The sequence below is a fragment of the Panthera tigris genome, chromosome B1 (genome assembly GCF_018350195.1).
Source record: "Panthera tigris isolate Pti1 chromosome B1, P.tigris_Pti1_mat1.1, whole genome shotgun sequence".
Taxonomy (NCBI): Eukaryota; Metazoa; Chordata; class Mammalia; order Carnivora; family Felidae; genus Panthera; species Panthera tigris.
The window spans coordinates 200,340,875-200,364,495 of NC_056663.1; the positions used below are offsets into that span (position 1 = coordinate 200,340,875).

At 58.9% G+C, this 23,621-nt stretch overlaps 1 protein-coding gene across 1 annotated transcript in view; it reads left to right on the plus strand.

Annotated features, from left to right (window-relative positions):
* The window catches only part of SORCS2 (sortilin related VPS10 domain containing receptor 2), a 452,327-nt gene that overhangs the window by 270,634 nt on the left and 158,072 nt on the right, over positions 1-23,621 (plus strand). The window contains exon 3 of the mRNA XM_042985024.1: positions 4,212-4,311. Coding sequence (XP_042840958.1) covers positions 4,212-4,311 — 100 coding nt within the window. The remainder of the gene's footprint in view (positions 1-4,211; positions 4,312-23,621) is intronic.

Consider the following 23,621-nt stretch of genomic DNA (forward strand, 5'->3'; position numbering starts at 1 on the left):
GCACCCCTGTAAGACTCTGGACACGTCCCTTTCCTAGCTGGGCCTCAGTTTCCCCAGGTATAAAGTGCAGGTGGTAGTTCTGACCGTCTGGACCGGCGACAGGGGTCTTCTCGGGATGCCCTGCCACCTGACAGGTGCAGAACGAGAGCCAGTCCCCAGCACCCGTGCAGCTCCATCAACATAGGCCCGCTGGGGGGGGGGGGGAGCCGGCATACAGGGAACCCCGGAGCGGCCGACCGGGCGGAGCATCCGCTGCTGGGATGCACGTGCAGCAAGTTTTTACATCAGAGCAACTTAACCCAGCGACCAGCAGCGGCCCTGCCCTCCCTGCACGGCCAGCGTTTCCGGGCAGATCAAGGCCTGGCCCCCGGACCCTCTTTCTTCGTTACAAGGGAGACGCTCCAGGTTGGCGCCCCGGAGCCCTCGAACGCCGAACCACACATTAGCAGCGCGTCCTGCTTGATGGGAACGTGGAGGCAGGAGAGGATGTCTGCGCTCTCACGACGGCGACTGGCGGGCATTGGGGTGCGCCTGCGCAAATTAGCTGTCAGCACGTACGCGCAGCATCGTGGTCATTAGAGAACACAGCTGGGTCCACACACAAGTGCACCCTCCACCAGGGGGAGGTCCGCGGGGACCCCACGGCCATGACCCTGAGCCTGCCTCCAGCTCACCTTCCTCACCTCTCTCATCTCACGCAGGTGTCTCTGCCACTGTGTCATCAGCCCGTTACAGACCCGCATCGGTCATTCAAAGATAAAGAAACCGCCTCTCACGGAGACCAGGCCTCGCCCAAGGCCGTGCCCCTGCAGGGGCCCCCGCCACGAAGGCGGACCCCACCTTTCGCACCTGCCGTGGCCTTCCGGGGGGAGACGGGTGGGAGACAGGGGCTCGTCTGCACCACGGGGAGGGGTGGGAGCCGAACATACGTCCCTGCCAATGAAATAATTATAGAGGATGAAAATGGCTCAATTAAATTATTTTTAAAAAAGTGACTATGTACAAACACTCAACAATTAAGCAGCCGATTTGCAAAGAGCGACTTTCCAACCGCGCCTGCTTGCCTGCCCTGTTCTGTCTGCCCGGTTTCACAGCCTGGGTTTTTATTTTTAATTTGAATAAATGCAGATGGGAATAATCAGGCTCCGCGTTCCCAGATGCGCTTGAGGAGGACTTGGAGGGGGTGGGGGTGCGGAGTGCGGAGGAAGGTCACCCTGGGGGAGGGCCTGGCACGGAGGGGTTCAGGGGTCGTGGGGGCAGCTGAGAAAAGGGCCCGTGGGGGTGGAGCCACTGAGGGCCGGTGCCCGTGCTGGGACGTGATCACATCTAATCCCCACGTTTCCCTGGGAAACCCTTGCTGCCCAGAGAGGGCAACCTGCTCACCAGAGGTCACACGGCCTCCAGCTCTGACACCAGAGCACCTCCACAGGAATCCAGTAAGCATTTCTTGAGCACTAGCTGTATGCCTGGGGGTGTGGATTCTTGGATGACCCTGGTGACCGCTGTCCTCACTGACCGTGTGATCCGCACCGACTTCAGGAGGAGGCCGCGTTAGGTTCACAGTTGGTCAGAGGTCCCAGCTTCTGGCCTGCCCCCACTGACCAGCTGGGCACTGAGACAAGTCATTTTCTATTTCCCAGACTTACCCACGGCAATGAATTCCCTTCTCTCCCCCTGCGTACGTGGGGGCCTGGCAAGAGACAGGCCCCGTGCACAGTAGGAGAGCTGGGGTCCGATGTGGGCCAGACGCTGCTCAGGCTGTCTCCTGCTGGCCTCGGCTGTGTGTCTGTGTGTCCGTGTGTCCAAATTCCCCTCTTCTTATGACACCAACCCTTGGATCTGGACCCGCCCTCCTCCAGTTTGACCTCAACGTAATTACATCTGCAAAGGCCTGGTTTGCAAATCAGGTCGCATTCACAGATTCTGGGGGGACGTGAATTTTGGGGGGACATTACTTAGCCGGCTACAAATGGCTTTCCCCCAGCCAGGCGCAAAGCACTCTCTTCCTTCCTGCCTGCCTCTGCCCCAAATCACCGTGTCCGAGGGGCCTTCCCTGCCCCTCTGAGACCGCAGTCCCACTGACCCCCCATTCCCGCCCGGATCACACCGGCTGCTGCTATGTTTCCTGTTTAGCACCCCCTCCCCTTGCCGCACTAGACCCCCTCCCCCCGCAGCCCACACCAGCAGGTGCCCTGGGGCAAGCAGGGGTCAGCAGGCTCCTGTGACCTGGGTGGGGACGGGGAGGAGTCTGGATCCCGGGGAGGCAGCTGGGCGGAGGCAGGTGTGTGTCAGGGATGGAGGGAAGGGGTGGATGGATGGCAAGGTTTCTGGGAGGCAGAACCAATGGGCAGGTCTTAGACCCAGCTTGCTGGGAGGAGAGCAGAGGGGTCATGAGGCTCAGAGGTTTTCATGAATCCAGCTTGGAAACACGGCATTTGGTTTCTGTGGAGACTGGCATTTCCTGGGTCTCTGGATCAATCCTCTGCTACTGGGGCCCTGGCTCCCTGCTTCCCAAAGCAAAGCAATTCTCTGATTTTTTGAGAGTAAGTGCATCTCTGATCACCCCTCCAGCAGGGCCTCCCCGGGGAGGCCAAGGGCAGGGAGGGGCTCAGCCGATCGTCTCCTGGCTGCCCCTCGGAGGGGACTGGCCCCCACCAGCCTCCCCTGGGAGTCAGGAGGCAGCGATTGCTCTCTGCCCTGGTCTGGGAAGGACCTTGTGACCCTGAGGCCTGTGTGCCTCCAGCTCACAGCCGGGCCTGCTTCACAATCACAGCACGTTTTTTTGTTTTGTTTTTTGTTTTAACATTTATTTATTTCTGAGAGACAGAGAGCAGGCAGGGGAGGGGCAGAAAGAGAGGGAGACCCAGAATCCCAAGCAGGCTCCAGGCCCTGAGCTGTCAGCATAGAACCCGACACGGGGCTCAAACTCACGGACCGCGAGATCATGACCTGAGCTGAAGTCGGATGCTCAACCGACTGAGCCCCCCAGGCGCCCCCCCCCCAGCACGTTTTAATGGGGTTTCAGGGTCACGGAGATTTTAAGCTTCGACATGGAATCAATTCCACATCCTGATGTGTCAGTTGCTTCCAAGCAACAGATGTGAAATTGTCCTGGTGACCTCTCCCCGTCTCGCCGCGGTGGGGAGCCACATTCTCCCCTGCACCTGTCACTCCACAGACAGGACAGTGGGCGCACAGGCGAGGAGGGGCCGGCCCGCGGTTGAGCTGGTCCCCCGCGTGGAGCCAGTGGTGGTTCTGGTGCTCGCCGGCCGGTGCAGGGCTTGGCTTGGGGCCTGGTTTCCAGCAGCTCCCGGAGCCCGGGCACCGCCTGCTGTCACCCACAGTCTCCGGGCTGTGTGGTCAGTGGGGGTGGCGGTGGGGGGAGGGTGTGGCTTCCCAGAGGAGCTCAGGGTGCAGAGAGGGAAACGGAGGAGCAGACAGGCTCCTGTGAGGCCTCAGCACACGGCGAGGAACGTTCCGCAGAGCCAACAGGAAGCCAGCTGTGAGTGGCACAGGCCAGCCTGCACATCCTGGGTCGGCCACCTGTCAGCCAAGTGACTTCAGGCGGGAACTGACCCACTCTGAGCCTCCTCCTCGTCCTGGGGGCATCTGCAAGACAGACACAGTGACCTAGTCTTTTTTGTTTTAAGTTTATTTATTTTGAGAGAGACAGAGACAGAGCAAGTCGGGGAGGGGCAGAGAGCGAGGGAGAGAGAATCTGTTAGCGCACGGCCCGACGCGGACCTCGGATTCACGAACTGTGAGGTCAGGACCTGAGCTGAAACCAACGGTTGGACACTCAACCGACAGAGCCACCCAGGCGCCCCCATAGTGACCTAGTCTTTAAGGGTTTTCGAGGGATCAAAAGGACAGAAGGACCCAGAGCTGTCGGGCACGTGAGGGGCCCTTCGGGGAGACACGCGTGTAGCAAGCGGGCTAAGATAGACTTAGGGTCGGGGCAGATCACTGCGGAAGTCCAAGGAGGAGGTGACCCGTGGGGAGTCTGGCTGGCATTCACCGACTCCCCGCCCAGCTCCCAGACCTGAGCGCGTGCTCGGCGACCCTGCGGGAGCCCAGTCTCCTCCCTTGTCACCTGCGGCATCCTGCTCCGGGGGAGGGGTTGTCTTGGGGCGCTGCGCCCACGCGGGCTGGATAAACCTGCAGCTGGAGGGACACCTCGCTGACACCTGTCTGTCGTCCTGCCCCCCCAGGTCCTCGGACTTCGGGACGTCCTACACCAAGCTCACCCTGCAGCCCGGTGTCACCACGGTCATCGACAACTTCTACATTTGCCCCACAAACAAGAGAAAGGTAAGAGGACACCGGGACGGCTGCCCGGTCGGCACAGCCGGGCTCCCGGCCACCGCGTGCGACGGGACCGCCTCTCCCACGACACCCTTTCCGGTTCCTCTGTGATCCATTCGGACGGCTGTGTCTAAAGGGCCAGCTGGGACTTGGGAGAAAGGCTTGGGCGCCTGTGTGGATGTGTCTGCCTTCTCCCTGCTCTGCAGACAGCGTCCGTCCGGGGGTGGTGGGCGCTGGGGAGCCGGGAAAGAATCTCTCCGTGGTGTGGGGTCGTCGGAAGGCAGTGGTGAGCAGTCCCCCTCCTCTGCCGGTTGTTTGGTTTATTTGGTTCTGACTTGGCTCCGGTCTGTCATCTGAGATGCACTTTCTGGTTTTCTTGGTCTGAGCGTGTCTCCTGCCCGCCCCCCGCCCGGCTGTGGAACGGGGACACCCCGCCAGGTTCTGTGACAGGACCCATTTGCACACCTGTGCCTGCTTTGTGGCCACGTCAGGGCCCCAGAACGAGGTCGGAGGACGCTCCGGGGCAGAGAGGCCCTATGTGCTTGACCGCTTCCCAAGAAGCAGCTGAGTGTCACTGAAAGGGACTCAGTTGGACAGACGGGGCTCCTCACGGGAAAGGGGAATCGTGACAGCGGGGATTAGAACCCAGAGCCCCGTGGTTGTTCAGCGTGAGGCTGACCCATGGGCGCTGACGGTTGCTCTGGTGACTTTCAAGGAGAGGTCAGAGCAGCACAGAGCCCGGGAAATCCTCTGTCACCAGCCAGGAGGGTCCTAGGTACCCAGGAAGGTGCCAGGGCCGGCCCGCGGGCGGTGCCCGCCTTTGGAAATGAAAAGAGCAGAAGCAGTGAGGGAAGGCCGGAGCTGGGTTTCTGAGGCCGTGAGGTCAGGGAGGCCTTTACGGGGAGGCCGGGCAGGACAGCTCTGCTCCTGCACAAGGCAGCCTGGGACGTGGCTCCTCAGAGCCTCAATTTCCTGGCCCGTAAAGGGGGTGGACGGGAAGGTTAGCGAGATGACTCACGTAGCGGTGGACGTACAGTGAGGGGGCTTCTGGGTTGGGCAGGGCCTTCGGGGCAGGCCGGAGGTGACACGGGCTCGTGGAGCACCGGTCAGTGCTCTGATCGGGCGAGACTTCTCTGCAGGCAGCACAGGGACAGGGAAGCAGCAGGGGGACGGCTGTGTCTTTAACACAGACAGGACCCCCTGGCTGCACGGGTCGTCTGAGGATTTGCATGTTTAGCCTGGAAATGCCGGTGGGGGTGGAAGGTAGGGTCTGGGGGTGGGCGGGCTGTGGTGGCCCAGGGGCTCAGCCGACATTACCCGCGTGGAATGAATGCCACAGCCAGCAGCAGGTCCCCCTGAATGAATGATGCCCACAGCTGCCCTGCACCTGCACCTCCCCGCTGCACCTGCTCTGGGCCTGCATGTGAGGAGCCCGGGCTCCTCCCTGGGCTTGCTCTGGTCACCTTGCGTTTGCAGGGGAGCCTGGGGGATGGTGCCTGGGCTGGGGTGTCCCCAAACTCAGTCCAGCTCTGCCACATCCCCCAGTGAGGGGACCTCAGGGAGGGCTGAGCCCAGGTGTCTCGGCTGTGAATGGAGGCAGCAATCGAGGAGATATCTGACTGTTCGCAATTGCCACCGCGGGGGGGGAGGGGCTGCACAATGGCTCCCAAAGGTGTCCCCTCCCCGGGGCTGTGACTGTCACCTTACATGGCAAAAGAGACTTCACAGATGTGGTTAAGGATTTTGAGAGGTTGTCCCGATTCTCCTGGTGGGAGAATGTAATCACAGGGCCCGCATCAGAGTCAGAGAAGATATGGGGACACAGGCAGAGGCTGGGGCTAGAGCAGGGGCACCTTCTCTTCTAGAGAGGCCGGAAAAGGCCGGGAAAGCCTTCTCCCCCTGGAGCCTCCAGACAGGAGCACAGCCAGGTGACAGCTTGGTTTTGCCTTTTCTCCCTCCGAACTGTGAGGGGATAAATTTCAGTTGTTTTAAGCTGCTCAGTTGTGGTAACTTGTTACGTCACCATAGGGACTCACACAGGGTCGTTTTGAGGGTGGACTGGAGGGGGGGCCGGGGCGTCACCCTGCCCCCCACATCCACTCTGGATGGAATCAGCCTCCCCAGCCCCCTTCGCGTGGCCCCCAAGGGAAGCCCATGCCCCCCGCCTTCGAAAGCATGGACCCTGCTTCCTGCTGGACCTCGGACAGAGAAGCCAAATCAAGGTCCAGGCTTACAGAGTGCTCCGGCCTCCGTCCCCGCTCTGATACCTGTAGACATACCCCACATACCTCAGGACTGAGCTGACCCCCACTGTGGTCAGGCTGAAGGGGCTGACGGGCCCACTGAGGCATGCACTAGCTGCTTCAAAAGACCCCGAGACCCACGGGACGGGCGTCCGCCTTGGAGGCGGGCAGGGACAGCAGAGAGGGCTGGGCAGGAGGGCGGCCTGGGGGTCGGTCGGCTCCTCTCCTTCTCCTGCTGGAGAGTCGTGGCTGGGCCCGCCCACAGCCCACCAGCCCCAGGACCTTGCCCAAGTTCTGAACCGCCTGGTTCCCCGGTTTCTCCTCGGCGGAATGGGGGTAAAAGCAGCGTCTACACAGTATGGTTGATGGGATGAAATGAGGTGCTATTTGCCAAGTGCTCAGAACAGGGCTTGGCTTAAGCAAAGTCCACACAAGCGTCCCAGGACCATTGTTCCTTAGTAAGTCTCTTACCAACCACCTGAGACTGTGAGGGTAGGAGCTGGTTCTGGGGTGACGGATACTCCCACGGGTGGCAGTGGTCAGCTGTGTCTATCAGGGAGCAAGGCCTGGCCTGGGGGGTGAGGGCCCTGTCAGTGTCTGTGATAGGTGTCAGGAGAGGGGCACTGCCTTCTCAGGCTTGCCCACACCTCTTTGCATGGAGGGAACAAGGCAGCCCGAGTCTCCGGGTCTAGAAAATGAAATGTCAGGGTGTCTGGGTGGCTCAGTCGGTTGGGCGTCCGACTTCGGCTCAGGTCACGATCTCGTGGTTCGTGGGTTCGAGGCCCGCGTCGGGCTCTGTGCTGACCGCTCGGAGCCTGGAGCCTGCTTCGGATTCTGTGTCTCCCTCTCTCTCTGCCCCTCCCCTGCTCATCCTCTGTCTCTCTCTGTCTCAAAAATAAATAAAACATTAAAAAAAAATTTAGAAAATGAAATGCCAGGGGGCGCCTGGGTGGCTCAGTCTGTTAAGCATCCGACTTCGGCTCGGGTCATGATCTCACGGTTCGTGGGTTCGGGCCCTGAGTTATGCTGACAGTGCAGAACCTGCGTCAGATGCTCTGTCCCCGCCCCCCCCCCCCGCACCTCCCCTCTGCTCGCTCTCTCCTTCAAAATAAATAAACATTTAAAAACGATGAAATGCCAGCATCTCTGCCCGAAGAGGTGGGACTGGCACTGGGTGGGGCTGGGGACAGATCCCGCTCTCTGGGAGGGCACGACCCACTGGAGGCTCCAGGTGACCGTGGGTCTGGGAGGCAGGGAGCCAGAGGCCCGTGCTCTGGGCCACAGGCAGTTATTTCCACTGTCCCTGCCTCAGTTTCCTCATCTGTCAAGTAGGCTCGTAACAGGGGAACGAGGATTACATGAGTCGATACATACGAACGACTTAGATCGGGGCCTGGGACACGGTGGTGCTGTGTCCCCAGAGCCGCCCCTGCAGGAGAGGGCCCTCCGTGGGGCTCAGTTTGACTTGCGTTTGAATATGTGAGAAGCGGAAAAGCCACAGTCACGGCTACAGCAGAAACTGATGTGAGGTCATACCAGGAAGGAGTGGGGAGGCGAGGGTTCCCGGCAAAGGTAGAGGGAAAGATGGGGAGGGCCTCGGGCTGGTCTTCAGGCTTCCGAAGGAGACTCGTAGGGAACCGAGGGCAGCCTGTACAGGCTGCTTTGTGGACACCGTATTTTATTCACCTCAATCCCAAGTAGGCACAGCCCTGAACACTCAGCCGTATCAGGAGATGTGGATGCGGGGGTCGGGCCTGGGGCTGGGGCGGTGCCCTTCCTGGAAAGAGGTTTCTCCTGCGTATAAAGCAAACTTCCTTCTGTCTCTGCATTACTCGTCCCTTCATTCGTGGCTTCTTGATTCTGCGGCCACACCTTGGTGATCATTCCCGGTGCGCCGGGCCCTGGGCCAGAACCAGATGTCGGCCACACCCGTTTATGTGTGGGGAGGGGGGCACGACTTGGGACTTCACATCGTCACCTCCACTATCCCGACGAGAAAATGGGCTCGGGGAGGCTGGGAGACTCATCCAAGTTCATCCTGCCGGCAGGCGGCAGAGTATTCCCCTTTCACTGATGCAACGAAGGTACCGAGTGTCTCTCTGTGCCTGGGTCGTCTAGACGCTCTGGGACGCTCGGTCGTACCCTGAGCTCCCCAGGCACCCTGCAGGATGTTCTGGACTCCTGTGCTCTCCTCCCAGGGGGAGAATGGCAGCTGGGGAAGGAGACCCCGGCTCCGCTTGGTTCATCCGGTGCCTCAGCTGGGACCCCAAGCTCCCTCCCGACACCAGCGCCCATCCACTCGACAGATGTGGGTCGAGGCCCTACTGTGCGCCAGGCCATGCGCTCGCTACCGGGGAGAGAGGACCTTTTGTCCTTCCCATCTTGTAGGCAACAAATCCACATTACACGCCTACTGTGCGCTGGGGGCCCCTTGCTGGACACGGGGGGGTGCAGAGGTGAACTGGACAGACAACACTAACCTTCTGGAACCTTGAGGGTCTAGTAGAGGGCTGAGGCACAACCTCTCATGCTGTGTTTTGTTGGGAGGAACAGAAAGGGGGCTAAAGTCAGCCTCCCGCGGAGAGAGAGGATTTGTCCTCCAGTGAGTCTGGTCTGGGAGAAAGTCTGGCCCTTCTTTGTAGGGCCTCCTGCCTCTCCTGTTAGGGTAATGGATAGACTTTGCAGGAAGATGTGAATACTATTAGGAGTGCATTTAGCAACAATTACAGGCCAAGCGGCACTTTATAGCTTCTTAAGAGACCACTTTGCAACCTGTCTCACAAAATAAATTCCCTTTTAGTTTTGTCTTGCCTGCAGTAAAACCAGAGCTCCCTGGCCTTGCTGCCCACGGGTAGGACCTTGTACCACTGTCACGGCAATGACCTGAGGCTCTGCCCCCCCCCCCCCAGTCCACAAACATCCCCTGTGGGCCTTCCCTACTGTCTGCAATCCCTACCTTAGTTCTGGATAGCTGTGTATTTCTAACTTGGCCACAGAACACCACGGCCGTGGGCCGAAGATATCAAGACATGGCCTGTGGGAGCTGGTTGGGGCGTGGGATTGCTTTCAAGTGTCGTGGCTTATATTAAAGATTCACCTGAATGTTCATTTTATTCCATGATACATGAGCGTTGGTTTGAAAACTGAAATGACACACATGCCCACTTTCCATGAAAAGCCTTTGTCGACCTGATGACCCAGGACAATGCTCCCAGGTGAAGCACCAGGACCCCTGACCCAGCCACCACCACGTGCCCCCATCCCCACTGGGCACACGGTCTCTGATTTGAGAAGCGAGTATTGATCCCCATCAGTAAGTACATCTGTGTGTGTCCGACCTGCTCCCTCACCTGAGACGTTTCGAGGGACGGCCATGTGCCAAGATTTCAATCAGGATAGAAAAATGGAGCAAAACAAAATCTTGTTGTCAAGAAGCTCGAGTGTCTCAGAGTGGAAGCAATCCACTTGGTGGGGGCAGTGCTGGTGGTGATAAAGAACACCGAGTTTCGAGGAGCCTCACGGGTCAGCTTTGGTTTAAGGAGCTTCACGTGTGTTCTCTTGAATCTTTGCGACAGCTCAGCCAGGGAAGGATCTGTGCAGGGAGGCCAGGGCCAGACAGGTCCGAGGTCCCCCACACCTGCCACCCAGCAGGGGGGACCCGACTCAGGATTTGCCCCCAGACCCAGGCGACCCTTTCTACTTTCCACAGCCCAAGCCACCTCTGAGCCCCTGCGTATGGAACAGCCAGTCCTCGGGGCCAACAAGGTGGCCCTCCAGTGGGAGGGAAACGTAAGGGAGGGGGCGCGGGCCTGGGAGCCGAGTCCAACCCTGGCTGCCCTTCAGCCAAGGCTCTCTGGACTCAGAGCTCTCACCAGGAAAGACAGGGCCGCCTGCCTCTGGCCCTTGTGCCCCACTTGGTGCACCTGCGTGCTGTGGCCGAGGTGAGGCCCAGTCTCCTACAGCCTGTGCCTTGTCTGCTTCCTCGGGCAGTCACAGTGTGTGAAAGGACAAAAGTCACCCCTTGTCTCTGGGGGTCTTTTCTGGTGTACCTGTACCGGTCAGCCTTTCTTGCTTCCGTCTCAGATTTGGCTCCAGGAGCTCTCTTGCTGCCTCTGTCTCCCTCTCTGCCTCTGTCCTCCACTCAGCTCCCCCCGCCTGCTACCCTGTCAACCTACCAGGTCTCTAGCCCTGAGCCCCAACCAGTGTGGGGGCCCCGCCCTCTAGAGTAGAGGCCCCGCCCCTCCCTGAAGTGGAGGCCCCGCCCCTCTCTGGAGTGGAGGCCCCGCCCCTCCCTGGTGTGGAGGCCCGCCCCTCCCTGGAGTGGAGTCCCACCCCTCTCTAGAGTGGAGGTCCTGCCCCTCCCTGGAGTGGAGGCCCCGCCTCTCTCTGGAGTGGAGGCCCCGCCCCTCCCTGGTGTGGAGTCCCACCCCTCTCTAGAGTGGAGGTCCTGCCCCTCCCTGGAGTGGAGGCCCCGCCTCTCTCTGGAGTGGAGGCCCCGCCCCTCCCTGGTGTGGAGACCCCGCCCCTCCCAGGTGTGGAAGCCCCTCCCTGATGTGGAAGTCCTGCCACCACTCCCTCCACTACTGACCTCTTGGCCCACACCTGCCTTGTTTCCTCATTTGGGGCCTTCTAGAGGGAGCTGAGGTTAGCCCAGGTCCCATGGACATGGCCACTGCAAACCCTCTTCGATGCTCAGAAAGCACCTTGGCCAGTGACCTCTGGCCAATCAGGTGCAGGTTGGAGAGCAGCGGCCCCACATCAGTCTTGCTGCGGGGGTCCCCGGATGCCGTGTCCAGGGTCTGGGGAAGCCCGGAATCTGTTTCCATGTTTGAAAGTGTTCCCAGCAGCCAGGGGTTATTGTTTGTTTCTCTTTGTTTTGGCCAGCCAGCTGCCTGTTCCCAGGCCCCAGCAGTGTGGAAGAATGTCAGGAGAGAGGGGCCGGGCACAGAGTGGGGAGACCCAGGCTGTGACGGGTTAGGATCCCAGTATCCCCCCCACCGCCCACCTCTCTGAGGTGTGACACGGGATTTTAACATTGTCCACCTCATGCAGCCGGGTTGGGGGGGTGAGGTGAGATGATGTGTGACTCAGCCTGGCCCGCGTGTTGGCATTAGAGAGCCCCTGCCCCGCTGGTCCAGGGCCAACGCATGTGACATACAGGACACAGTGCCTGGCACACGACTGGGACCCTGAAAGGACCCAATCTGCCCATTGGGCACCTCTCCCTGGATGTGCCACGGGGCGTAGACCCATTCTTTGTGTGAATCTGACACCTGTGGGGTATCATCAGGTGAGAGATGGTGAGTCCGAGCCTGGGTGGGCAGAGATATGGTGGCAGGGGGCAGGGACAGGGTCAGAAGACCTTTTGTGGGTAGCTGGTGCCCCCAGCCTTCTGGTATGAGCGGCGCGTGGGTGGGGTGCCATTGCCTGGGATGAGGGGCCCTGGGGAGGTGGCTGACCTGGGGGTGGGGCGTGAAGGGCCCGGGATGGGACACCCCATGTACCCCACCCTGGGGAGACACCCAGGAGTCCCCCGGTGTGGCCACGAGGCAGTGGTCAGGGCTGGCAGGACAGGAGAGCCCTGTGTTCCTGAGATTCCCTGGGGTGGGCTCTCAGAAGGCACTCCCCCACAGCCTGGGACGGGCCTCCCTGTCCTCCTTCCCATTCTGGAGCTCTGGGTCAGCCTCGGCTCGCAAGAGGAGGCAGATGGGGCAGGGTATTGATCCCCAGTGTCCCCAGCTCTCTTAGAATGAAGCCGGGGCCCCTGGAACACCTCTGCTGTCCCTAGGCCTCACCCCTCCCTTGGCTCAGCACTCAGGGTGGGCCTGACCCTCTGTTACTCGCGAGGCGCGGGAGCCCCTGCCTGGCGGGAAGATCGGCCAGACAGCGGAGCCCTGCCAGGGACTGGGAGGCGGGCACGGGGCTAAATGGGCCTTTTTCCCCCAATCACCGATGCTCTCCATTCCCCTTGAGAACCAGGCATCCTCTCCTGTCCAGAAGAAAAATGGCTCAATTGGGCCTATTGATGTACGGAGGCTTTTGTCTCAGAAATGGAGTGGATCCTGTGACAGTTCGGCTAATGCGTGGCAAATGACTCTCTCTTACAGCCCATAGCTCGTTGCGGGAGAGGGGAGACAGAGGGGGCTAGCTTCGCAGAAAGCTGGTCTCCTGGGCCTCGGGCCTGGGGAACTGACGCAACGCAGAGGGCGAGAGACCCTGTCCTTTGAAGACAGTGTGCAGACCACACCCCAGAGATCACAGCCGGGAGCCAGGGTGTTGCCTCACATGCAGAGGGGCCTGTGCAGACGTGACTGGGTGGAGAAAGTGGACCCCGGAGCTGTCCCTGAGCACTCGGTGGGCCCGGCGTAGCCACAGCGGTCTTGTAAGAGGGAGGCGGGAGGAGTGGGGGGCGTGGGTGGGAGAGGGAGGGAGGAAGGCCGGAAGATACCCCGCTGCCGGCTGTGCCCGTGGAAGGCGCCGGGGGCCGGGGAGGCAGGTGGCCTCGAGACGAAACCACAAGGGACGGATTGTCCCCCGGAACCTTCAGCCAGGCCAGCACCTTGACTGTAGCTCAGTGAGACTGATTTTGGACTCAGACCTCGGAACTAGGAGAAGAGGCAAGCGCGCTGTTTTTTGCCCCCATGGCCAGAAAAACACAGGGGGCGCAGGGCTTCTCTGGCGAACGGAGGGGGCTCTGCGGTGTCCGAGTCTGGACGGAGGGCAGTGGGGCGGGCGTGTGCTGGCCGCAGCCGGGTGCCACAGGTGTCCTGGTCCTACAGGTGAGCTGCCTGTGGCTCAGAGAAGTGATGTAGCTCCCAGGGTCTGGGTGGTGCAGGAGGTGCGGCCGGGCTGGGCCCCCAGGCGGACGAGGGTTTCTACCCACCCTGCTGCCCTAGCTCTTTGGAGGGTTCGGAAAAAACACGGTGAGACGCAGGGAGGCCCCCGAAACTCCTTTGTATGTATATTTTTAGCATTGGTTTATGCCCGAACTCTGGCAGTTGTATTCTTTAATTTAAAAAGGTGCTGGGGTGCCTGGGTGGCTCAGTTGGTTAAGCATCCAACTCTCGAGTTTGGCTCAGGTCGCGATCCTGGAGTCGTGGGATCAAGCCCTGTGTCGGGCTCCACCATGAGTGTGGAACCTGCTTAAGAGTCTCTCTCCCTCTGCCCCCTCCCCCACACATGTACACTCTCTCTCTCTCTCTCTCTCAAATTAAAAACAATAAATAAAAAAGGTGCTGGCCGTGCCCTGTCCTTCCCTCCCATACAAATACCCTGGCATCCAGGAATTTGGCAAGTCCTATGGCTCATCCAAGGGGTATGGCCGTACCAGGAGAAATCGTCAGATACCAGGGAGGCCACAAGTCAAGGGACCATGTTGTCTCCTGTACTCACCTGGGTCAGTGGGGAGGCTGGACAGGCCCACCCTTGTGTCTCAGGCAGATCATGAACTTGCCCTTGTGAAGGCAGGAATCTTGATGGGTAGTTGCAACGGGACTGTCCGCCCAGGGGGATTGGATATTGTGTAAGAGGGAAATAAAGGGGGGTGGGTGCTGACTGACCGCGCACCCATCACCACACGGGGAAGCAAAACGTCCACGTGTCCGAGCGCCTTTGTCCATCTGTCGACGGGACAGCGGGGTGGTGGTGAATCAGAGACAGGTTTGGGAGGTCCAGGGGTCCTAGTTCAAACCCAGCTCTCCGGTTTACTAGCCGGCGTGTCCCTGAGCCTGTGGTGTGACCTCTCTGGGCCTTTTGCTCCCCTCTGTGAACCGTGGCGGATGGTAGGAGGCTTGGGTGCTCGGGGGCTGTGTTGGTGCTCACGCACCGCGGTGGGCTGAATAGCGCGGGGCCTCCGTGTCCTGAGCCCCGGAACCTGTGCGTGTTACCAGCACAGATGGGAGGAAGTTAGGGATCCTGAGATGGAGAGCTTCTCCTGGGCTATCCCGTGTGATCCCAGGGCTCCTTAAAAGAGGGAGGTGGGAGGGTCCGAGGGAGAGAAAACTCGAAGTTGTTGCACTGCCCGCTCTGGAGACAGAGGAGGGGCCACCAGCCAAGGAAGGCAGGCACCTCTAGGAGCTGGAAAACACAGGGGACAGATTCTCCCCTGGAGCTTCTGGAAGGAACCAGGCCGGCCTACACTTTGATTTTAGACTCGTGAGATTCATTGCAGACTCCGACGTCCAGGACTGCAAGATAGCAGTCCTGGATTTTGGTTTGATTTTTTTGTTTTTTAATTTTTTTTAATGTTTACTTTTGAGAGAGAGAGAGAGAGAGAGTGAACAGGGGAGGGGCAGAGAGAGAGGGAGACACAGAATCCGAAACAGGCTCCAGGCTCCGAGCTATCAGCGCAGAGCCTGACGCGGGGCTGGAACTCACTAACTGTGAGATCATGACCTGAGCTGAAGACAGCCGCTTAACCGACTGAGCCACCCAGGCGCCCAGTTTATTTACTTTTGAGAGAGAGAGAGAGAGAGAGAGAGAGAGAGAGAGAACGTGCACAAGTAGGGAAAGGGCAGAGAGAGAGAGGGAGACACAGAATCCGAAGCAGGCTCCAGGCTCTGAGCTGTCAGCACAGAGCCCAACGCGGGGCTCGAACCCACAAATGGTGAAATCATGATCTGAGCCAAAGTCGGACGCTTAACAGACTAAACCACACCAGGTGCCCCTGTGTTAGTGTTGTTTTAAGCCAATAAACTTGTGGTAATTTGTTACAGCGGTAATAGGAAACCAACCCCCACTCCTGGAGCTTGCTGTCACCTGCCCCCAACACTTCTGAGACTTCAGGGCACCGTGGTGGGGAGAGGGACCTCGCAGCAGGGTCCCAGCCAATGTCACCGCCCCCCCCCCCGCCCCTTCTCCCGAGGAGGCTTTGAGGGTCTGCAGAGAAGCAAAGACCACAGACCTGAGACCCGCCCCCCACCCTGGAGTTGGGGCGTTGATGAACCATCAGGAGGTCTGAGCCTTTGCTACCCTCCCTGCTGCTCAGAGTCTCTGGGCGCCTCCTTTTTTCATTCATTCGTTCACTCATTCATTCATTCGTTTTTCTGGCCGCTTCCTTTTGCAGCCTGGCGGGGCCCGTGTGCCTGCCTGGCGGACCACGAGAAGTCTGGCCTGCGCCTCCTAGGCTGCAGGCGGTCCTCGCTTGTCCAGGCCGAGGTGCTGGTGCCCACAAGAGGCCCGGCCGGGGCCACCCGGTGGGGACGCGGCTGCAGGCTGGGTGTCAGCCTGTTGTTTCCACCCAGGACCACAAGCCCGCGTGCCGCCCCTCTTCTGCGTGGAGCATCTTCTAGTAAGTTGTGGTTCTTGGGTTGCCCTAACAGATGACTACCGGCGACGTGGCCTCTCTTTCCGGCCACTTGGTTCCTGGAAGTTGTGGTCACCCCCACTGATTGCTTTCTGCCTGCTTTGCCAAGAAACCCTGGACGAGCGCCCAAGAAATGTGATTGCCGTTCTTAAGGGAAAGTGGCTCGGATATCGCTGCTTTGGGTCATTGGGCACAGACTCGTGCTCTCCCCACCCTTCTTTGTAATAAGTTGGGGTTCTCTGGCCGGATCTCCACGGGGCCTGTCCCTCCTGGCTGGTTTGGCAGGTGCACAGAAGCCCCCCTCTGGTGTGGCATTCACCCCTTGGTGCTAGCCATAGAAATAAGACCCTTGGAGGGTCCTGCCATCACAAGGCTCCGAGTCCAGAAGGGGAGACAGACGAGAAGAACCGGGTGGTCCTGACACAGGGATGTCACACGTGCTGGGCCCGCGGGTGGCGGCACGCAGAGAGGCCCCTGCCCACGGAACACGGTGGCAAGGAGCCCTCCGAGTGGGGACAGCGCCCACAGGTGGTGTCTCAGGCCTCACGACCCGGCTGGGTGGGCTTGCCCTCGTGACCTCGGTGTCAGGTGTGGCTTCCCAGCCCCCTCGCCCAGCCCTTCGCCTTCTGTCCGGGGGGCGGTGAACGCAGGCAGCCTGGAAGCCGAGCTTTTCATCCGATGACTTTTATGTCATTTTCAAAAAACTGATGGGCGCCTCCTGGCCGGGTCCCGGTTTGCAAAAGGAGGCTGTGATTAGGGATGTGAATGAATTGTAATACACAGATAATACCGGCATGTAATTACTTGGGTATAAGAGAATAATTACACGGGTAATTATGCTCTGTAATTGTGAGAGTTGCCCGCTTCACAACCCGTGCCGTTCCTAACGGTGACAGGCGCGGCCCATAAACAGATACCTAAGGACAGGGCCACGATCCGAATTCTAATTGTCATGTAATTAGAGAGCAATTAAATAGTTATTTGTCCCATAGAAATCAGCCATTCCGTGTCCTCCACAGTCCTGCCACACTTTTAATAAAACGTGGCCATCTCCCTCACTAGGAAGGGCGTAAACACCTTCTCTCCCCGAGAGCGAGGGCCCACTTGAGAGGGGGCAGGTGGGGCCCTGAGGGTCCTCTGCAGCTTTGCCTCTTGGGTTTCTGACCTCAGAGTTGACCCGGTTTTCCGTGCCATTGCTTGGAAGATGATGATTCCCAGGACGGTGTCTCTGGGCCACGGGGCACCGGCATTTTTCCGGAGCCACAGGCGGTTCCTGTGCTGGGACCCAGACAGCGAGGGCCGCGGGGCAGGGCTCCCCTGTGGGACCCGTCGGTGTCAGCCCTGCCCCCAAGGCTCCCAGGGTTCCCTGTGACAACGGAGCAAAGATAAGCTGCCAGAGGCCGAGCCCATGCCCCATGCCGGGAAGGGAGACTTCCCGCTGGGTCGGGGGCTCGTGAGACAGCAGCCCTGCCTCCCCCGAGGGGCCGGGAAGACTGTCCATGAAATACCCAGTGGGGTGGGCATCTCTGTGAAGGCACCCTGTTCCCAGGGGCAGCAAACTGACTTTTCTCCCCACTCCAGCCACTCCAAATGCCTAGTCCCTAAGCCCATAGGGCGGGGACTCAGGTGTGCGGTCCCCCAGCAGTGGGTGAAGGAAGGAGGCGAGGAGGAAGGAGAGGATAGTGATGGAATACAGCTCCCTGAGAGGACAGGGGAAGCAGCAGGGGGCTGGTGGGGCCCAGCACAGGTGCAAGACCCCAGAAGTGTCGGCGACAGGGCCGAAAGCCACCGTGGAAGCCGGAGAGGGCAGAACCGCGGGGGGAATGCATCCGCGGGGTGAGGGTGAACCTGGGGCGTTCTCACAGATGGGGTGGGTAAGAAGGAAGGTGCCGGCCGGAGACAGAGGGAGCCAGCCCGCCCGAGAGCCCGGGCGATTCCAGACCAGAACCGGGGGCGGCCGAGCCACAGCCAGTGTCAAAACGGGTCCCGCTCACCAGATGGCAGAGGGGCCCTCCGGAAGCCGAACTCACATTCTGGATTTTCTTTCTTTACTCGTGATGGGAAAAGGAGCTAGTGATATATCTCAGAAAAGAAAAACTATCTGTAAAGGGAGAAGAGTCAGGCCAGTACAGACGTGTTTTCAGTATCACGTTTCGAAATAATAAAGGAGACTTTGGGGTCTGCACACAAGTGTGGGGAAGATAGGATCTCGGAGTTTTACATCCAACGCGGCTGCCGTTTGTTGTTTCCAGGAACGTGGGAGGATCTTCAGAAAGCAGAACGTCCTAATCTATATGGCCAGGTACCTGTCTTGAAAGGACAATGCCTTGAAAAGGTGTTGTGGCAGCAGAGAAATGGATTTTGCTCGGTGCTGGGGAGGAGGGTAAGGTCTGGCGCAGAAGCTGATGGGGAGGACTGGGGACAGGCGTGTCCCAGATGCAGCTTATGTAGGGGTTGTTGTTGAAAAATGGATGGAAACCAAATGCACGGGACAAAAATAACTCTTTGGAAAGGAAAACTCACCTTGAAATGTTGGTTACTGTGAATATAAAGACTATGTTGTTGAGAGACAGGGCGGAGGCGGATGAAGCTGGGGAAGAAGCTTCTGGACTCCTCTCTACACATAGAGGGAAGTCCAAAGACAGCACTTTGTTCCTTGTTGGAAAAATATAAGTCAAAGAGCATTTTAAGGAAACTTTGGATGACCTTTCGTTCAATCCCGTTCGGTTCATTCCTGTGCACTGGAGCCATGCGGCCAAACACACAAGCACACGAAACAGCAAGGAAGTTTCTAGAACAGGATGACAAGTATTAGACACAAACCACTCATGACCATAGAGTAGAGGTCCACTTCTTGCCCTTGATGTCCTGAGGGGAACACTCGACGTCCTGGAGAGGAAGGAACAGGGCAGTGGGCACCAGACAGGGATTGGCCCTGTGAAAAAATACCCCGGAACTTCTCACCTGCCCTATGCTCCCGATGCCGGAGGGTTGAACGCATTGAGCCCAGACTGCTTTGCAAAACAAAGTATGAAGGCTGTTTGTCACTGTGAGTGGGTGGGTCCATGCAGCAGTTGCAGAGCACACGAGTGGGTGACAGCATGCTGTTATTTCAGGGGTTATGAGAGGGAACCCCCCCCCCCCCATCACGTCCTCTCCACGCTGACCCACCCGGTCCCACCCCGTCTCCAAGAGTAGTTTTCCTAGGCGGTGACTCTGGTGCTAAATACGTCATTTAAGGTTCCAGGTCCCAAGGTAAATTTAGCAAACACCTTTGAAGTGGTTAGAGGTAGAATACTTAGAAAATGTGGACGTGGGAAGGTGAAAGTGTCTGCCTGGTCCCCAGGGCACTTTTTTTAATAAACAGAATCATTAAATGTTATGGAGACGTATTTAAGGAGATGCCAGTAAATGCAGAACGTACTGTGTTAATGGGCGAGTGAGGAAGTCAACGTGGCAGAGAAGTCCATTCTTTTCAAATCGATCTGCAGACAAATGCAGTTCTCTACCTTCAACACCAGTAGGATTGGGGTTGTTTTGTTTCGGTTTGAACTTGATGAGCTGATTTGAAAATTCGTATCAAAGAGCAAGGACGAAAAATACTGAAGAACGCGTTGGGTGCTTTGCTTTAGCAGAAACACAGCAAGAATTATTACGCTGATCGGCATACTTGGCCAAGACAGACTGACCAGCGGACCCAAATCAAGTTGCCCGGAGACAGACCCAGATGCATGCGGGGACTTCAGGCGCGGCTGGTCGCTGGGAAGGGGAGGGACTATTTTAAATGGCACCAGGGCAACTGGTGACTCCCTTGAAGATAAATGAGCCTGAACCCCTGTCCCCCACCGCGTAGCGTTCTATTCCTGGTGGGCTAAACACTTACGTGTGAAAGGCAAAGCCACACAACTTTTAGGAGACAAAGCCGGAAAATAGTTTTATGACCTCGTCATAAGGAAGGATTTCTTCAACAAGGCAGAGATCAAATTTTGACGAGAAGGCAGAACAACTTGACTGCTTATACATGGCTTGTGGATTCCCCAGGGCACTTTGGACACCTGGCAGAGACACAAAGATTTTAAGTTAAATGCTGATGTAGGGACTTGCAGAGACTCGTGGAAACCCGGAGGAGGGACATGTCGCTGAGGGAAACACTGCTGGCTGAGCTGGCCGCGCAGAGGAAAGCAGGAAGGACGGGCGGTTAGGGCAGGGGTGCCCGAGAAAGCACGGCGACATAAACGTACTGGTGTGAGGGTGTGGGGGACAGGTGTGGGGGACAGGTGCGAGGGACACGAGCTGGGATTTCGGGGAGCTGTGGCATGAGGCTCAGGTGAAAATGCACGGAAGTCGTCACCGCCCTTGCCTGCCTGGAACCCTCCGCTCAGATGGCGGTTCCCTTGGCGAAGCACTCCGGGAAGCGGGGAGAGGCTCCGTCCAGGTGGGCGTCCTTGTTGGGCCTCTCCAGGAAGCCTGAGTTCGGATCTCATACACGCAGGTGACCTCCAAGGACCTCTCTGGGGTAAACATCCCCGTGTATGAAAGTGATGGTAATTGCATGAGACGGATCCTTCCAGAACCTGTGGCTGCGTGAGGAGGTCGCTATTAAACGGTCTCGCTTTAATGGCCGCTTGCCCAAGGAGTGGTTGGGTGCAGTCGAAATTGTCTGCGAGTGACTTAGCACGGCCAGCATGCCGATGACACTTCCTGGCGGGGGCCGCTCCCAAGGTGACCCAGCACGACTCCTGCACACTTCCGCGAGCCGCACGGTCAAGTGGGGAAGGAGGGTCCGCAGCACAGTCTGTCCAGCAGGGCCCGGGCCAATCTCCCCCCGGCATCGACATTTGGGGAGCAGCACCCAGTTTCCTCTCACCCGAGCAACTGTTTAGTGTTGGAGATAGAGAGGGGGGCGAAACAGATGCCATCCACGCTCCCGGTCCCCTGAGGGAACATGCCACCACACCAAACAGATTGGGCAGAGGAAATGCACCAGGCGTTAGGGGAACGTGTAGCTTTACCAGTCACTCCGGGAGAGGGTCGTGGGACATTTTCCCCGCAAAGGTGGCACTCCGGCCTAAGTCTGAAAGTCTGAGTCGCATAGGTGAAAGAGTGGGGAGGAGACAGCAGGTGCAAAGGTCCAGGGGCCGGAGACGCTTGTGCGGAAAGCCAGCGTGGTGGCAGGCAGCTGAGGCAGAGCCCAGGTGGGGAATATGCAAAAGAAATAGATGAGAAAGAGTGTCATTCGCAGGGGGGCTGGGCCGGGGGTCCTGGAAACAGCTCGTGTATTACACACCCCACTAACAGCTTAACGTTTGACTCCCGAGGGGTATGGGAAGCGAGCTAGCAGAGGGGTTCCGACAGAGGATGAACACTGGGGTTGTATTTCAGAAGGTCTATGGTGGGGTGGGAGGGGATCCAGCCGGGGGCCCCCTGCCGTCCAGGTGAGGGGTGACAGAGGTCTGCCCTGTGATGGTTGGCCTTCAGGAACGGGGAGGAAGAATGGGGCTCTCCCCCTGGAGGGGGAGGCGATGGGGGCAGAGTGGGTTTGTGGGACGGAGCGCCGTGAGGCATCCCGGTGGGGCTCAGGCTTGTGGACCTGTGAGTGAGGGGCTCAGACGAGGGGCTGGGCCACGCCCACTCCTGCCGCACTTGTGAGCTAGAACCTGGGCACAGAGGACTTCTGGCTGAGGGCACGTGGAAGCAGGAAGAGAAGGTGTGCAAATGTCACAAACTAGGGCCATTGCCACAAGGCAAATGCTTCCCCTGGGGACACAGAGGAGGGGGCAGTTTAATCCGCCTTGTCTGTGCGGGAAGGGATTGGGTAAGAGGCTTCTCAGGTGAGCGCCCCAGGTAATGCATGGGGAGGGCGAAGGAAGGATCGGTGGAAGGCGGACCAGAAGGAAAGGTGCTCGGCAGCCCCTGGGGGCGATGCTCTGTGTGGGTCTGGCTCAGCATGGCGGGGGGGACCCACAAGCGGATAAGAACCGTCTGGCACGGATTTCCCAATTGTTTACAAGTAAATCGTGCTTCCAAAGGACTCCCAGGGACTTGAAACTGTATGTTAACCTTCTCACTTATATCCTTACAGCCGTTCATTCATTCGGGCCAACCAGCCAACCAATCGATAACTAATTGATCACCTTTGCTAGAAAGTGCCCGGGGCCGTTCTCTCTTCCTCCCTTTCACAATGATCTCAGGCTCATCGCCCCTTTGCAGGGGTGGAGGAGGAGGGGTGGGGTGAGGCGCACAGTGTTCCTGTCTCTGAGCCTCGATGACTTCATCTGTAAATTGGGGCCGGTGACACTGTTCTGGCTTCTGGCTCTCGTGGGATCCAGATCACGAAAGAGTAGCAAAGGCTGTGAACGCTTCTTTGGGCTTTATAGGCCGTGCGAGGGCTCGTTCTCTTGATCACACTTATTAAGTAGATGGAGATTAATCACCAAGTGTGGAGACTATGAGTCGGATTAACTGCTCTGGGCTAGATTCTGTTATCGGACGGATAATCACCTGTTCATCCGATGAATACTTACCAAGCGCTTTTCCTGGGTCAAGAACCTTGAAGAGGGGTCCGTTCTCCTACGTATGAGCCACTGGAAGCGGTGTGCTTTCCAGATGCTGCTGAGAAACGCACACGGGGTCCCTCAGATGCTCTGAGGGGGTGGGGCAGCCTGTGTGAGGCACCCCCACCCCCCGTGATAACCTCGCTGGGAACACGGAGGCTGGAATCCAGGTAAAGACCAGCCACCGTCCGCCCCGTCCTGAGCTCTAAGTGCTTTGTATACATTAGCACGTTTCACGGCACGGCACCCATTTTGCAGATGAGGAAAATGAGGCTCAGAGGGGTGGAGGGACTTTCCTATAGACGCGGGAAAGCATGAGCAATGGAGCTGGGGTCCGGCCAGATCGGCTCCACAGCAAAGCCAAGCGTCCGAGGCCTCCCGAGTATGGATACGCCCGGGAGCGTGAAGTCACGCAACCCGGCTCCGGAATATGCCGTCCTTGCATCCGCCCGTGCGGAGTGGGTGCTGGCGAAGGACGGCGCCTGCCTACCACCTCCCCAGGGCCGTCTTGGATGCTGTGATCCCTCCTTTGTCAGCCGGCCAAGTGACAGGAACCCTGAAACGGGAGACGGACAGACGAGCAAGTGCATTCGGGAACCAGGTGTCTTTGCGCCAGGCTTTCTCCACCGTGACATCGTGGACATTCGGGGCTGGGTAGTTCTGTGGTGTGGGGAGGGGGCTCTCCTGTGCACTGGAGGCTGCATCCCTGGCTTCTGCACTCTGGGTGCCAGCAGCACCCCGCCCCCGCAGTCGTGACTTCCAACGATGTGTCCAAACATGGCCAGTGCCCGTGGGAGCCAGGCCACCCCCAGTCAGAACCAGTGTTTTAGGCTGAGGAAGCCCCAGGTGAGTCAACAGGAGAAGGATCCTGAGAGCCACAGGGAGGTCCCAGCTCCCCCGGCCTGGCGCCGTGACCCTGGGCATTTGACAGTGCTGTGAGGGCACGGGCTAACCTAAGGGCGGTGCCCAGCCTGTGGCCGCTGTCCACCCTGCCGGCTGGCACTCATGCTGGGCAGCTACGGGTCTTGCCCGGGAGGCCGGCTTGCACGCCCGCTCGGATTCCCCTGCCAAATGATGCCTGTCCTGGGGCCTCTGGCTTCCCCCTGGAGCCCACCCCCTGAGGTCCCTGTGCGGGCTGTGCTGGCCCCTCCCCATGGCCTAATCCCAAGGGCCTTTTCCCTGCTCCTCCGAACCACCCTCCTGCAGCCTTGACCC